A 16,021-nucleotide genomic window follows, 5' to 3' on the forward strand; every position below is an offset into this window, starting at 1 on the left:
TACCTGTACACTTTCTCATGGTGTAGGTGGTGTAATGGTGTGGGGAATGCTTTCACACTTTGGGCCCGTTAATACCGATCAATCATCGTTTGAATGCCACAGCCTATTTGAGTATTGTTGCTGACCATGTGCTTCCCTTCATGGCCACAATTTACCCATCTTCTAATAGCTACTTCCAGTATGATAATGCGCCATATCACAAAGCAAAAGTCATCTCAAACTGGTTTCATGAACATGACAAAGAGTTCAGTGTTCTTCAGTGGCCTTCCCAGTCACCGGATCTGAATCCAATAGAACACCTTTGGGATGTGGTAGAACAGGAGATTCACAGCTTGAAAGTGCACCTGAAAAATCTGGAATCTGCAGGAATTGCGTGATGCAATCATGTCATCATGGACCAGAATCTCAAAGGAATGTTTCCAACATCTTGTGAAATCAATGCCACAAAGAATTGAGGCTGTTTTGAGAGCAAAGGGAGGCCCTACCCAGTATTAGTATAGTGTTCCTAATGAAGTGTTTGGTGAGTGTATATTGCAATTGGAACAGCATCAACAATAGCCTGAACACTTGGCCACAAGATGTCGCCCAAATATTTGACAAACATCATGAAGACATAAATTGGGTCTATCATGTTCAAATACATTGTAAATAATATTCACTGAAAACCGTCTACGTCATATAGAAGTGGTTGTACTTGAGGATGAGTCTTTTAATTAAACATGCTTTACTTAAAGCTGCCCAGAAACCAGATCATTGTTTTTTTTAATTAATCCCCCCAAAAAACCTATATCAGAGTCTGTAACATATACGTTTTATAGATTAACATACTGCCTTGAAAATAAAATCCATTCTGGAATTGCATTGCAATGAGGTAACTTTTGCTTATTCACAACCATGGGTTAATAATAAAGTAATGAGTAATTGTGAGAAAACTATTTAAACGTTGTAATGGAAAGGAAAGCCATCTGTGCCAATGTAATGTTTGTCAATACCATCATATGGTATGTGCTGTATTTTGATCAAGGCACCAACACAGCTGCTTACAGACTATTTGGCATAACAGTCTGTGCGTAATTACGCATACATTGTTTGGTCCTGGTTATAGCCTTGTCTCACCAGGCTTTGAGCAACTCAAAGTTCCTGGTTTATGCTTCAAATGGACAAAAGGCAGATTGAGAGGCATACGTGCTCGCATATTTTTGGTTAATAAGCCTATAAAAAGAACACATAACCAAATAACCACTGAGACCTGCGGTCCCTAAGCAGCATTCTCGCAGACAGTAAAAATCTGCTGTAGTTATTACGCGCCTCCGCAGGTGTTGTGATGTGATATATGGCCGCGGCACAGGCTGTAGTTGGGCCACGAGAGGGAGAAGGTAGACTATATAAATAACCACGTAATTAAAGGCGCTGACAGGGGTCCACACCGGACCTGCTATCAATTCGCTCGAGTTGAAACCCACATTGTGGTTAGAGGTACAGTATTACCCTGTTAGTTTAGGTCCCTTCAGTAAAAAGAGGGGGTCTGTTCTATGTTCCCTCAGCTCTATATTCCCTATATTCCACTGAACCAATGTCAATAAAAATAGTCACAAATGCGTATCGTTATAAGATAGAAAAGGATGATTATTTCAGCATCTATTCAATCAATTTCAATTATGTATGGCACAAATATGTAAGGGTATATATGGGACCTACAATCACTATGACCTTAAGGTCACAGTTAAGGTCACAGTAACCCAAAGTGCATTTTCTGAGGTGAAAAGGGTGTTACTGTATCCCTGCATGTCAGAATGTATATCTTTTGTTATTATTTTATATTTAATCATTATGAATGACAGAAGGTTATGGTCTCGGTGACAGGAAACACATTTCTGAGTTGAAGAAGTCTTGGCATTTACAGAAGTTATTTTCATCATATTTAGCACAAATACGCAAGGCCATTGGACCTCTTAAACACTTCTAAACAGTATGTTTGAATATGTGAATATTCATTCAAGCAACAGTGGATCAACTCACTAAAAGACCAATGTACATCAACAGTGTAAAAAAGTATAGGCTATGTAAAATACTTGTTATCAATTAAACATCAAGTTTTTGTCTATAAATGTCCCTCTTTTCAGTTTTTTTCCCCTCTTAAACATTGTGCAGCTCAGAAAATACTAGATTATTGAAATAATTGCTCTTCCTATCATTTGGGTTACCGACCCCTGGTTTAGAACACAGGGCTGAGGGAACATTGGCTGACATGATTGCAAGTAAAGTCATGGGCCAAATTTCAGCACACTTTGTGCAGTGTGTGTGTGTGTGTAGGACTATCCATGTTAAGCCAGGCGGACACTGTGTGACTTCAAACACAGACAATTCCAACCGTTGAGTGTCTTATACTGCAAGACAAATTCTCCACTTCACCTTGTCCTGATGCAATGTACACTGCACAAGCAAACCTGATGGTTGCTCTCATACTGGGACAGTGCGACAGAGCCCCCTCTCACCCTCCCCTTCAAAGTTTGTTCATTGCCAGGGCAACGGCAGAAATGGCCCTGGCCATGAAATAGTAAGACATTTCAGCTGTAAACATATCCTTCTTATGCACTGAGAAAAATCCCCCCAAAACACATAAAAGGAGATTTGGACACAATAGCTGGTGCGGACAGCAGGGGCTGTCTATTCTTCAAAAATAATTGGAATTTGTAATAATCATGATCATTTTCACTAGATACCTGTATATCAAAAAGGCAGTGGTCCTGCCAGAGCTCCACATGTTGTTTCTCCATTTCATAGTTCCAAACCTAGAATTAGAATGTTATTATGTATTATTATGCCTATTCTTTTCTATAAGTAGGCCTGTTCTGTAACTATTCTCCTGGATTCCCATTGGTTGAATTTCTTATATTGCTTCGTAGCACCTCACTTGCATTGGGTTTTGGTTAAACATGCTAACAATTAGCTGTAAGTTACAGTGCCCAGACAAACAGATGCAAAGTGTGAATTGAAGTCTGTCCTTTCAGGGTACAGAACCAAATATGTGATTTTGTAATTTGGGTGAACAATCCCAACTTAATAAGAAGTTGACATATCACTGGAGTTGGCCTGTAATTTGCAGCACAGCTATGAGTAGGCCAATGTTGGGTATGATTCATAGAGAATGTGTTGTGGACTAATTGGACTTCTAAGGGGCTTATGCTACAGTTAAATTATGTTGCTGTTTTGATTGTGAAGTAAAACCTAACCAGAGTTTGCATACGCCAGTAATTGTGTATTTCCCCAGGCCATGTTGCCCCTGATTTTGAGCGGGTTGCACTGCATGCAGCACCACTGGTGAGAGTGAGAACCGCACAGTTTATCCACTGGGATCCCAAAGCATTTCTTTCTTTGTATGGTTCATTAGCACGTCTATTAAGCAATTGTATATTTTAGTTCTGCCTCTGCCTATATAAGCTATTTTGTTTAATTTGAATATTCAGATGATTCAAACATCTGAAACACTTCCTGATTTGGCAAAAATGCGCTAATAACAAGTTGACATCACTGGAGTTGGCCTGTAATTTGCAGCACAGCTATGAGTAGGCCAATGTTTGAGTCAGAGCAGCAGTGATACAAATTGGAGCAGGACGTCTTCTGCCGTAGGGAGGTTGGAGGTGGGTTGAGGACTAATGAACTGCTTTTTCAACATTGCTCAGCGGTGGTGATTATGGCCTATTTAAAACAGCCACAAATAGGCAAAAGTTCCTTAAACAGACATCGATCATTCTGTCAAGTGCCACACCCCCCTTACTGTTCAATGGCTGCGGGGGCTGGACCTCGACGACGTCACAGGAGGAGTGATTTAAATGTGTGTTCCCTGTTGGCTTTGAACTAAGCTAGAGCAGCCCTGCCTTCCTTGCAGAAATAGCGTCCTGTGCTCATGAACAAGAACTAGAAACTGAGCTCTTATAGGCCTAGTTTATCGGGGGTTTTTTGATATGAGAAAAATATTGAATACACCATGTTCACCGTTTCAGATGTCTTCGTTGGAAATTCATGAGTCGACTCTCTGCGTAAAGAAGTGAGAGAAGAATAAATACTTCTGGACTAGTTTGCATACTCTCCACTCGGAATACATAGTAACAGTTTTAAAGTGCTACATTCTCAAAACGGCAAAAATCCATCATTGTAACCGCGACTTCGTTGAAGTTGAGAGAAACGCACGTCTCGTGGTAGCGCGCGCCACCATCGTGATCATTTCTTCGCAGTGACTTCACATAAACTACCACAACGGCAAGGTGAGCAGCGCTGCGCTATGCATGTTTTGTACAGTGGTCGCCTCAATGCATTATTAAAGAGATGTAGTCGGTATTTGGACGTCTGTAGAGAAACCATCCGGTGACCATGGGCACGAAACGAAAAATAATAAATGCAAGAAGTTATTTTTGCTCTGGCCTGCCTTTTTGACGTGTTGGGACAGATTCGAGAGCGCAGGCTATTCGGCAGTGATTTCTACATTTCAGTTACCCCTCTGACTTTATCAAGTGGCAATATATGGGACAAGACTCACTTTTACTGCACGTAACCCATATTTCTTAACGTTTCTCTCGTCATTGCTGTGTGAGGGGCTGTCGGTATCTTGACTACATCTCTGCTGCAAGGGAGTCCATATACAATGGGGAGTTGTGCGCCGGAGTGTTAATTAAAAAAAAAAAGAGAGAGACCCGTTTTAATGAAACAGCGATGCGTGTAGTTATGGCCCCTGAGCGCATTATTAAAAGAGAAGGATATATTGCTAATCTGCCTTGGTGCCAAGCGGGTCTGACCATTGCTCACTGTACTAGGCTATTGGTACTATTTATAGTGCTTGTTAACGGTGCAGTCATGCTTATTTATTTTAATTACGAACGACTTCCCCACGCTTGTGTGAGCGGGGTTATTTGTTAATTTAAACTGGGGGGTAGGGCGTTGGGGTTTGACAGGTTTTCATTAGTGTAGGTTTACCTAAGGCAGAGGAAGCGATACTTCTCTACAAAGTGACTGGTCTAATGTGAAATTCAATCCAACCCCCTTTTGGTGAGATATGGGGACTTGTTGATGCACATCAATTGATTTTAAACGAGATTAGACAACTATGCCCCACTACATTTTGGTCTGTTGGTCTAATACAAACACAGTTAGCACTTATTATAGCTTTGGACAGTAAAGTTATACAACCTAAATGTCTGTTTTAAAAGAACATAAAAACTAATTAAAAGAACTTGCCAGTAAAAGAAAACTGAATGTATGTATCCCAACAAGTGAGGAATTCAATGAGGAAGGGCCAAATGCAGTTGGGTCCAGCGAATGAACCATTATTTGCTCTGTCAGTCCGAAACCACATGCAATCCATCAGTCTGTCCTCAGACAGCAACGGTATTGTGTTTCCACTCATTAGCTTCTGTTTTTAATGGTTATTTCATCAATCAGTCTATTACTAGAGCGGAACAGAGCAGTCACCTTTGTTTTGGATGATGATTCATTTATCATCAAAAGCTAGACGGAGACACTGGGCTTATTACAAATCAGACCCCATAGACTCTAATCTCTGGGCAAGGACTCAATCCTGTTTATCAGTCCAAAGAGAGTAGCCTAGTCAAGGACAAGCTGAGAGGCAGTCCCTAGAACTTTTATTGAAAAAAGAACACCCTTCTCTTCTTTACCCTGTCTAGACTTCAGGTTTTAGCCTCACTTTGTAGTCAGTGGATGTACCGGCATTTTCTCTAAATCTGGTATGGTTTCATAGACTTTAAACCCCCCATTTTGTGTTTGTATTCATAAAGCCAAGATGATCCAACACAAGGAATGGCCCTGCTTATTTTTTGTCATAGGGTTTGGTTACATGTCGGCATTATTAAGACACAGAGTTCTGCAAAGTTCTGCTGGGAGGTGATAAGGGGGAACACTAAGTCCTTGCCCGCTCAACAAAAATAGGTGGGCGTCTTGTGTTTTCAGCAAGGGGGATAAGCTTGCCTAAGTCCCATTTAGGATAATGTAATTGTTCAGGTTTGCTCTGCATTGAAATATCACAGCCTTCCCCCCTCTGAAGCTGATGACATCCCCTAGGGCGCTGCGCAGGTATTGTTTCTGAGTATGCGGTGTGTTGCAAAAGAACATTAAACGTAGGATTTGCATTTTCATGAGATTAGCATTTTTCTGCAAGGGATATTTGGTGTTTCTTTGCATATGGGCCTGCTGACACTTCTCCAGGTGTGCCTGTGATTGCATTCTGCCGCAACTTGTCACAGGTACAACCAGGAATGCTAAAAGTGAGTTCATCTGTGTATCCTATTTAAGACTTCACTTGGCTGCTGGAGATCTTTGAAGCCTCAGCATGTAGGCTAAGTTGAGCTAACAGGGCACTAATCATTCATTTAACGGCAGCCCACTTATCCCCTTGAGTTGAACTTGGTCTGCCGTGGCTTTCCTGTAACATGTTATGATCTGTTTGAGTCAAGGGAGTCAAACTGGTTCTGCAGGCAAATTGCCAGTGGCCCAGAAAAAGGCCTGAGGTGAGGAAGAAGTTGTTGACACATTGAAGAGAGAGAGAGAGAGAGAGAGAGATGTATGTATGTTTTGGGGTATAGTAAAATTATATACATTTATTATAAAATTACTCGCTATCCTTCTGAAACTAACCCTGTGAAATGTTTCATACTGGTAATTCACTGCGAGAAGAATCTGGCTCTGAAGACAGGAAACGGACTGAGAACCAGCGAGCGCCATGTAAGGAGTCTGTGTTCTAACTGTAAACGCACCAGACAGGCAGTGTATTCATTGTACATAATGGCCTCTTTGCTGTAATCTCATAATTGTTTATAGCTGTATGTCATTATGATGGTTGCACAAGGTTCTGCATCCCTCTCCTTGTCAGTGCAGCGTTTCCCCTACCATTGCTTTGCCATGATATTCCCATCCCTCCCAACTCCATTGCCCTTTTCAGCTGAATAAATCTGTTAGCCCAGCTTCAAAATTGTTTTAATGGAACATTGCTGTATGACCCACGTCTTTATACAAGTAAACACACAAGGGAAACCCTTCTGTGGCACCAGGTGTATGTCAATATGTTTTTTCTTAGTGGGCTGCATCTGGTGTGGAGCATTTTGCAGAGTGTAAGGGTTGTCGTTGACCCTGGCCGTGGGAAAGCGCACTGCCCAGCTGGTATCTGAATCTGATATCTGATGCAAGCTGGGTCACCTTGCCTTCCTGTGGTACCGTCAACCTTTCCTGACCCTTGGCTGACCTCCCCCAACCAGAGCGGCACAGTGCGTGACCTCTGACACCTGAACTCGGCATCTCCTGTCTGTTGCCTGTTGACCCCAGCATAGGGACAGAGAGAGGAAACTGCATGAGATAACCGGCGTCTCCAGACATCAATCCCCCACGTCCAGACGTCAAGCCAAGCTCTCCTCATCTCCTCCTCCTCCATACAATGTCTTTGATTTGAGGCTACAGCATAATCTTTCCCCCTTTCTGTCAGCCTTGCCTGGGATGGGGAGTTTTTCCAACCCCACAGAAAGATTGGCTTGGCAGTCTTTTGAAAGGGAATATAGAAACAGCCTAGTGCAACTATCATCAATCAAAAAGAGAAATGTATATTGCCAATACACAAGTATGATATACTGTGTGTGTGTGTGTGTGTGTGTGTGTGTGTCAGTCAGTCAGATCAGCACTTATTATAGGCTTGTGTAACGAATGCATAAAAAAAGATCTCATCAGTAGAAATCTAATCAGATGGGTTACAGCTGCCCCACAGAAGGCTTTTATAAAGAAACGGAGCACATACTGTAAACTAATTGAACCCGTCACTGCTGAAAAGCGCACATTGGATTAAATTGTACAACCAGTGTTTGGTTCCTCTCTCTCTTAGCTCATTGGTTCTTACATAGCCAGGGCTCCTGAGGTGTAGGGTTGATGCCCTGTGTGACGAGGGGTCGGTCCAGCTTAGCCCTTGGGCCTCTCGTATGGAGCTCCACTGCTTGATTGGAGCCAGGTGTCCACCGTCCAAAAAGCGGGGGCGGCCGACTTTACTGCGGTGGACCAGCGGCAAGTCTGCAATGTCTTGTGGGAAGGGCAACTCGTAAAGCCAAACATGCCCTCACTGAAATCCGAAGCACTGGAGGACAAATTAGGATGCTGTTGTTCATTTGGAAAATGAAATCCGTCCCTGCAATTATTTTGTGTTGTTGTTGGCCATAATTATGAATCATGAAGCCGGCGAAAAGCAACGGCTGACTCATTGCTGAGTCGCGCGCTGGTATGGTTCTAGTTAGTGTGATTCGAAAGCAATATTATCCCCAGCTGTGCATGAAATCAGTTCAATTTTGCAATGGAAAAATGGGAGGATCGGATATACAGAGATACAGCCAGATAGGAGCTGATAATGGTACACTTGGAATGTGTCTTCATATATTAAAGGTTGCTGTTAATTATCCAGTGTCCCAAAGGATGCCGATGAATTAAACTAGTTTTGTGTAATGTTTTTATATATATATATATATATATATATATATAAATAAGTGCCTATGCACAAAGTGATTTCAACACTGAAAACACTGTGACGTCAGCCGTGTAACACTAAAGCGAGTTTGTTGATCTATACCCATTCACATTAACAGCTCTTCGTTTAGTTTATGAGGCCATTTTAAAAACAAGCACTCATACACACAAAACCTACAAGTACATGAATAAAATCATTGAGGATATCACCAAGTCCTAGACTTATTTCCTTGTGGTGTGTTGGCTGTAGGCTACACAGACGGCACACAAAACCTGTATTCACTGACCAGCACTCTGCAACATCAAAGAACCTTCTCCTGGGAACACATGACAAGTTACAATGCGAGCTTATTTACAGCAGACTCAAACAGAGTGTGGCTTTGGTTTCTGTGGAGAATTTGTGTATGTTTATCTAGAGATGGAATACAGGGTGCCAGTTGCCTAAAACGTGCACATTTTTGGAGGGGGTGGGGATTGTCCATCCGTATCCCCTTTAAATGAATAGGCCTAATCTCTTTTCCAGGGGGTCCTGAAGCCAACTGATTGGTTATGGTGCCAAGATAACCAATAGGACTCAGAGATCCTACAGACAGGAAAGAGGCCTCAGTCAGCCACCCATGGCCTTGGTGGGTGTACAGTATGGCAGCGATTCATTCAGGATAGATGACGATAACGGGAGTGACTGAGTGGCAATTCTCCCAAACATTCCCGAGGAATCTCAATGTTCTGCAGGGTCTCATTTACATGGGCATTGTTGCAGTGACTTGCGGCGAGGTCTGTGGCCGGCCAGGTACTTTCTATTGAACCCCACAGCGCTACTGTAAATAACCACTTGCACTTACGTTTACTTGTAAACGTCCATCGGTCTTATCATCCCCTGTTTCGCTAGAAAATCCAACTTTGAAAATAGCAAATTGTAAAAACAAAAGAAGCAGCACGAGCTCTGCCTGTCCCATTTCCTTTTTTTCATGTCCATATGCGTGCGCGTTTCTTATTGAAGTGCAATGAAAATGAATTGGACATGAAAGGCAGCAGTGCTCTGCTCGTACTCCTCCAGTCGCACAACCTGACTCAATCTTGTCCTGCCTCCTCCCAAACAGACTCACTGTTCAGTATCACTACATGTGACCAGGCACTAAAATGCCTTTGAACCACTGAAATAACTCTTACCAACACTGCTAAAGCTTGTCACATCTCCCTCCAAAGCTGACACGTGTTATGTCTTTTTTTTTTATGAAAGTGTTATGTAGACTTTGTCGTGGGAACTTACCCATTCAAAAAAAGCTGATTAGACAGCCCCCCTGCATTTGTCCAGTCTCAAGTGAACCACCTGTGATTGCCCAACCTCACTCAATGCTCTCTTCCCCTCTTCCAGGCCAGCGATGGTAAACAGCCGGGTGGAGGCATCAGCCGTGTCGGTGACGGGTGGTGGTGGTGGGGGCTCGGTGGGCCGCTCGTGTGCAGGTTGCGGCGGCCGTATCGCCGACCGCTTCCTGCTCTTCTCCATGGAGCGCTACTGGCACACACGCTGCCTCAAGTGCTCCTGCTGCCACGCCCAGCTGGGCGAGATTGGCACCACCTGCTACAGCAAAGGGGGCATGATCCTCTGCAAGACCGACTACATCAGGTGAGGAAGGGAGGGACAGCCTCAGGAGGGAGGATTTCAATCTGTAAAAAAAATCGATCCCTGGACCCTAACCCATTTTCTCTAATGGGGAGGGGGGGGGGCACTAGCTCCGCCTCACATTCTGGTAGGCCAGGTGTGGTACCTGCCATATTGTTTATACAGATGGAGTGAAGCAATTTGCTTGGAATATATACCATCGGGGATCAGAGGAGAGAAGAAGGAAGGAGAATAATGTTTTTTGTGTGAAATAGCTCTGCTGAGTCTGAATGAGTGTAGTTATGGAATACAAGTTTGCATGAGCTAGCAGGCTAACCCTCAACTAGCTGTTTTTTTTGCTAATATTATCCAGTTCAGACCTGAGATGTTAGGCCTATCACAAATTGTTTTAAAATTTGACTGAGCTATCCCTTTAATAAAGAGGTGGAGGGGCTACGAATCCCCACTTTCCGTAACCGATGATGCCTGCTCCATCACTTCATGTTAAACAAACAAGCACAGGCAGTTTCCTGAAAGCAGAGGGAGGAGTAGGTACATTTGTACGCTAGGTGTCTGAGTGTGAATGACAACTGTGTGAATACCGCAGGTAGGGCGTGGCAGGATGTTAGAGAGGTCTGTTATGCAAAAGGTAGAGGCTCACAGCAGGATTAGGTGTGTTAGTCTACTTAAGGGTCTATTGAAACAACTTCAAGTTGAACCACTGAAATAACTCCTACCAACACTGCTAAAGCTTGTCACATCTCCCTCCAAAGCGGACATGTGTTATGTCTTTTTTACGAAAGTGTTATGTAGGCTTTGTCGGGGGAACTTGCCCATTAAAAAAAAAAAAAGCTGATGGACAGTATCCCTGCATTTGTCCTCACAAAAGGTAGAGGCTCACAGCAGGATTAGGTGTGTTAGTCTACTTAAGGGTCTATTGAAGCAACTTCAAGTTGAAAAACGCTGACCAGAAACGCTGGAATACGGCATCAGCTATGCGTGGGTGAATTTCTTTTAAGCATTTGAATGACGAAACCCAAGGATTTTTGAAAGGTGAGGAGAGACTGAGAAAGTGAAGTGAGGTGAGACGGAGCATAAGACTGAAAATTCTTCCCAATAGTGTGTGTTTGTGCATTCGTCCATTGCCTCACCACAGAATTGCTCCTGCTCTGTTTTACTTAATTCCTGGCCCAGTCTGGACGTGTGTGTGTGTCTGTGTGTGTCTGTGTGTGTCTGTGTGTGTCTGTGTGTGTCTGTGTGTGTGTGTGTGTGTGTGTGAGCGGTTGGCTGCTGTAACAGACAGGGATTGTGTGGGTGTCCACGTTGGCACTGCCGCTCTCCAGGGCAAACATTGGGGCAGATCCGGAGCAGTCTGGAAACCTGCGGCCCAGGAGCGCTTGTACTGGAGGTCTGCTGGCCAGAGACACTGGGCACTTTGTACATCAGTCCAGCAATAATACTGGAATTAGAACCACTCCCTAATAAATAAAGCACTTACATTTGTAATGACAATGTGATTGGCAGTAAGATCTATGTTTGCAAAAAGGAATGTTGTTTAAATTGCTTAAGTGTTGAGTGCGTAGTGGCCAAAGTACCACATTTGATGTGCGTTGTCATATGAAAAGTCCAGCTAGACGAATCAATGGGTGCAATGAGGTTGGTTTGATCACAGTAAGTTAGTTGGCTGCACTTAATCTTGCACCCAGACATTACAGCTCCAGACAGTTTTAAATCCTTTGGCTGGTTATTTAGCAATGTGCAACATCTTCCAGTTAGCATTTTTAGCAATGCTAGTAATAATTAGAAATAATTTGTATTGGAGGGAGAGAGAGAGAGAGAGAGAGAGAGGGAGAGGGAGAGGGAGAGGGAGAGGGAGAGGGAGAGAGAGAGAGAGGGAGAGGGAGAGGGAGAGGGAGAGAGAGAGGCTTAATTACGGAGAACAGGGTTCCTCTCGGGCGCTCTCTTATTAAATTACTGTTTGGATTAAGATCAAAAAATTCATTACAGTGTGCAGTCAGAGCTGGGACACTGATAGGGAAAGGGAGGGAGGGAGGGAGGGGGGTTGTGTAGTGGGAGGGGGTGAAAGAGAGAGAAGAAGGTGAAGTAGCTGGCAAACCGGTCTGGTAGGTGTCACACAAGAAAGAAGGAGCAATAAAGGTGGTGTAATGAGAGTGGAAGAGCCACTTCCTATCAGAACTTGTTGGAGTGGTTAACTGTTTACGCAGCGCTCGAAGGATAGTGAGATGGGCTCTTTGTGCTGGTAGCATGTGGTGTGAAGTCACAAGAGGACGTATTTTGACAAGCGGCAATAATTGATTGTTTGGCAAGTGGTAGTTCATAGGAAAGTAAGTGTGGATCGTGTTCTTTTCTAGCTCTTTGTACCAAATGATGACATGAGTTCAAGTGTCTTTTAAAATATATTCAGCCACTCTTGGAGAAAAAAATAGAAGTTCAGTAAAAAAAAAAAAACACCTGGAATCTGTAGCTGCTGGCTGAGCACTCACAAGACAGAGTCACATGTCTCCCAACCACCATTCCACGCTGCATCCCTTCTGTTCAATCCTCACGCTAGTCTAGACTCGTGCTTAGTTAATGACCTTAAAGGGATAGAACACTCCAGAATTAAACAATCGGTCATTTTCTTACCTTAGATGTGTCCTGTGACACAACTTGGGATGACAGATGTTTAGGTGAATTTGAACTTTAATTTACATGACGGATGATGCTGTCCTCAAACACCGTACTGGAATGTTCTATCCCTATAACCACTGTTCTGGGAACAGTTTCACAGATTTGCATGTCATGGTGAAAGTTTGGATCAGGATAGGGAAAGCTGACTGAATGAGGGCAGAAGTAAAGCAGAGGTGCTAAACTACGGCATTGTTTCATTTGCGAGGTGTGACTTGGTTTTAGAGGGTCAGTGCGTTCAATTGCGTGTTACCAAAGTGGGTGCCGTTGTCTAACGTGAGTTTTTCGGGTTGACCCGGCAGGTTGTTTGGACACAGTGGGGCGTGCAGCGCCTGTGGGCAGTCCATCCCTGCCAGTGAAATGGTGATGCGAGCACAGGGAAACGTCTACCACCTCAAGGTGAGTCCAACTTTAGGGACATCTATTATTAGTATATTAAATGAAGTATATTTATTATATTTAGACATTATAGGCAGAGACATGTATGACTGCATTATAATGCATCCTAATATACTACAATATGATATAACTAATGAGTTATAAGGTGTTGTGTGTGTGCCTTGTAGAAAGTGTTACCAAAAGGATTTCCTTTCTCATATTTCCTAACGAAAACCACGAGATGACACCAATTGTGAGTTGAGCCTAACAACTGGATCTTGTGACACCACTCGAGGTTAACTTGACCCCTTCTCTCTCTACCCTTCCCTTCCCTTCCTCCCATCCCTCTGTCTCTCTACAGTGTTTCACCTGTGCAACCTGTAGGAACCGCCTGGTTCCTGGTGACCGCTTCCACTACGTCAACGGCACCATCTTCTGTGAGCACGACCGGCCAGGGGGCGCGCTGCTCAACACTCACCTGGCCCCGCTGCAGGGCAACGCCATGATGCCTGACCAGAAGGTGAGGGGTGGGGCAGCAGGGTGCGGGTTGGGGGTCCGGCTCCATACCAGGTTGAGCGCTTGTACAGAGCTATCGTATCAACCTGAACCACGTTGTGCTGGCTCAGATTATTTTCCTTTTCAAATTTTTTTTAAGACCGTTAGCAGAGTAGGGCAGGAAACAGACAAGAAGGGTGCCTTCTTGGTCTCATTGCTGCCTTGCGTCTTGCTCTGTCACTTAACCATCTCCTCTCTCTCTTTCCCGTTCTCAGGTCTGCTGAAGAAGAGTGGCTGAAAGTGCAACTTGTGCCTTCTCCTTCCCAGCCTCCTCCTCCTCTTCCTCCTTCTCCACCTTTTAAATATGTTCTGCGCCATCCATCCCTTCATTCAGATTGTCCATACATACTCCAGAAACTGCTTTCAGTGCCACTGGATACAGCAACCAGTGCCAATAGCTTTTCCAAAGACACTGCATTCCCAACAGTCGGATGTTTCTTTGGTTCGAAAGGAGTCATGATCTCGCCCTCGACAGAACTGAAGCCTCCAGTTTCAAGGGGAAGAGGAGGAGGAGGAGGAGGAGAAGAAGGAAGGAAGGAAGGAAGGAAGGAAGGATGGATGGATGGAAGGAAGGAAGGAAGGAAGGAAGGAAGGAAGGGAGGAAGGGAGGAAAGAAAGACTAATGATTATGATGAAGATGATGGTTTATACTGTCACACCAGTGTCCATTCTCAGTAAGGCCGATGATGACCCTGAAAAGACTGTTAGGCCCCGAAAGGACTATGGTATTTCCACAGATCCATCATTCATAACAAAGCACCTTTAGTCAGCACATACTACAGGGAGACAGTGAACCCACACAGTAACACAACGAGGCAAGGACTGCTCCAATTGAGCTAAAATGACTCAAGACTGGAAGATTGCGTTCAAAATAACACACTTCAAAAGGCTACACACACACACACCACACACACACAGACATAAGGACCCTTTTATGTGTTGGATGGAGAGAAGCAGGAAGCTCTGTGGTAGCAGAGCTGTATCTTATTGGATGTTTCTCATTGGCACACTCAAGTTGGGCAGAACGAGGACAGACACCTGCCTCAACACCTCACCTACTTTGAAAAGAATATACTCCTCATTGTCCATCACCACCATTTTTGTCCCAAAATTATTTTGTACTGCAAGTGGTTTTTATTGCCTTTTATTTCTAGAATTCCTTTGTTATTTAGTGATTTGTTTTTTTCCAGGTGAAGATTGCTCCTGGGATGAGAACATTTACTGTTTGGGGGTTATACAAACATGCATTTGTAATTGTCGTTTAAAAGATCTTCCTTTCAGTGATGAATTGTTATTCCAAAAATATTACTTTGCAGCAGTGTTCCATACACCTTAAATGTATTCTCATTGTGACTGTGGATTAGGAAAAGGTCAGAGGTCAAGCTGGTCAACATACAAACTGTTTGAAAAAGGAAGGGAGGGGCATGGGAATGGAGAGAAGTAGGATAACAACTGTACATACATTTTCTAGTGCTATTGTGTGCTCTATGGTTGAATTTTTGTCTTTGTGTGGCCTTTGTTTTTCAAGCCAGGGGCCCTTATTAATGCTGTAAAACATCTATATGGAGAAAAAAAAAAGTCCTTATAAATAACTATAATAATCATAATATTGCCAGTCACCTGTGTCACGTCTGTAATGAGTGTGTGATTCAATAATATTTACCTGCCGTATGTGTGTGTGTGTGTGTGTGTGTGTGTGTCTGTCTGTCTCTGTATGTGTGTCGAGGTGTGACAAATAGCCCTTTCACACTGAAAGGTAGCTTCGGCAAAGCTTCCCGGGCCCAGACGAACATGGCCGATTACCCTCAGGAATGGAATTTCAAAGGCTTGAGCCGGGGCCATTACAGAAGCAATTAAAGTGGGATGCGCTGGAGGCCTGGGCTTTAGCTCCAGTCCTGCGTTGGAGTCTAATGAGGCCTAATCTTGTGAGCTGGGCTAATTAAAAGGGAGGGACCCCCTTTCCTGTGGGTGCCAAGCAGCAGTCCTGCTCTGCACAGCTGTTTACTTTACAGCACTGCAAAACGCCAACAAAAATAGTTTTTTTTTTTTTTGCAGTTCTTCCCCATTTCTCCCCTTTTCCTCACATTTGATTTGACATATTTTTACCTCTTTGCTGACTACTGAACTTTCAAGAGCCTCTACTCCATGGCATGTCGTAATTGTTTTTTGGCACAAAACCACCCTCAGATCTTGTTTATTTAATTAGCTGATTAAACCTCATCTTTTTATATATACCTTTAGCCTGAAAAAAAAAAGGTGTTCTCTGCCAATGTATTTTTATGATCCCTCTTT

At 43.6% G+C, this 16,021-nt stretch overlaps 1 protein-coding gene across 1 annotated transcript; it reads left to right on the forward strand.

Annotated features, from left to right (window-relative positions):
- Positions 1 to 3,891: 3,891 nt before the first annotated feature.
- lmo4a (LIM domain only 4a) lies at positions 3,892 to 15,400 on the forward strand. Its single transcript, XM_083669392.1, has 5 exons — positions 3,892 to 4,265; positions 9,881 to 10,132; positions 13,099 to 13,195; positions 13,536 to 13,694; positions 13,945 to 15,400. Exons 2-5 carry the CDS (start codon positions 9,888 to 9,890, stop codon positions 13,951 to 13,953), a joined length of 510 nt encoding a protein of 169 aa, XP_083525518.1. The 5' UTR covers positions 3,892 to 4,265; positions 9,881 to 9,887; the 3' UTR covers positions 13,954 to 15,400.
- Positions 15,401 to 16,021: the final 621 nt, after the last annotated feature.

Source organism: Argentina silus, assembly GCF_951799395.1.
Source record: "Argentina silus genome assembly, chromosome: 5".
Taxonomy (NCBI): domain Eukaryota; kingdom Metazoa; phylum Chordata; class Actinopteri; order Argentiniformes; family Argentinidae; genus Argentina; species Argentina silus.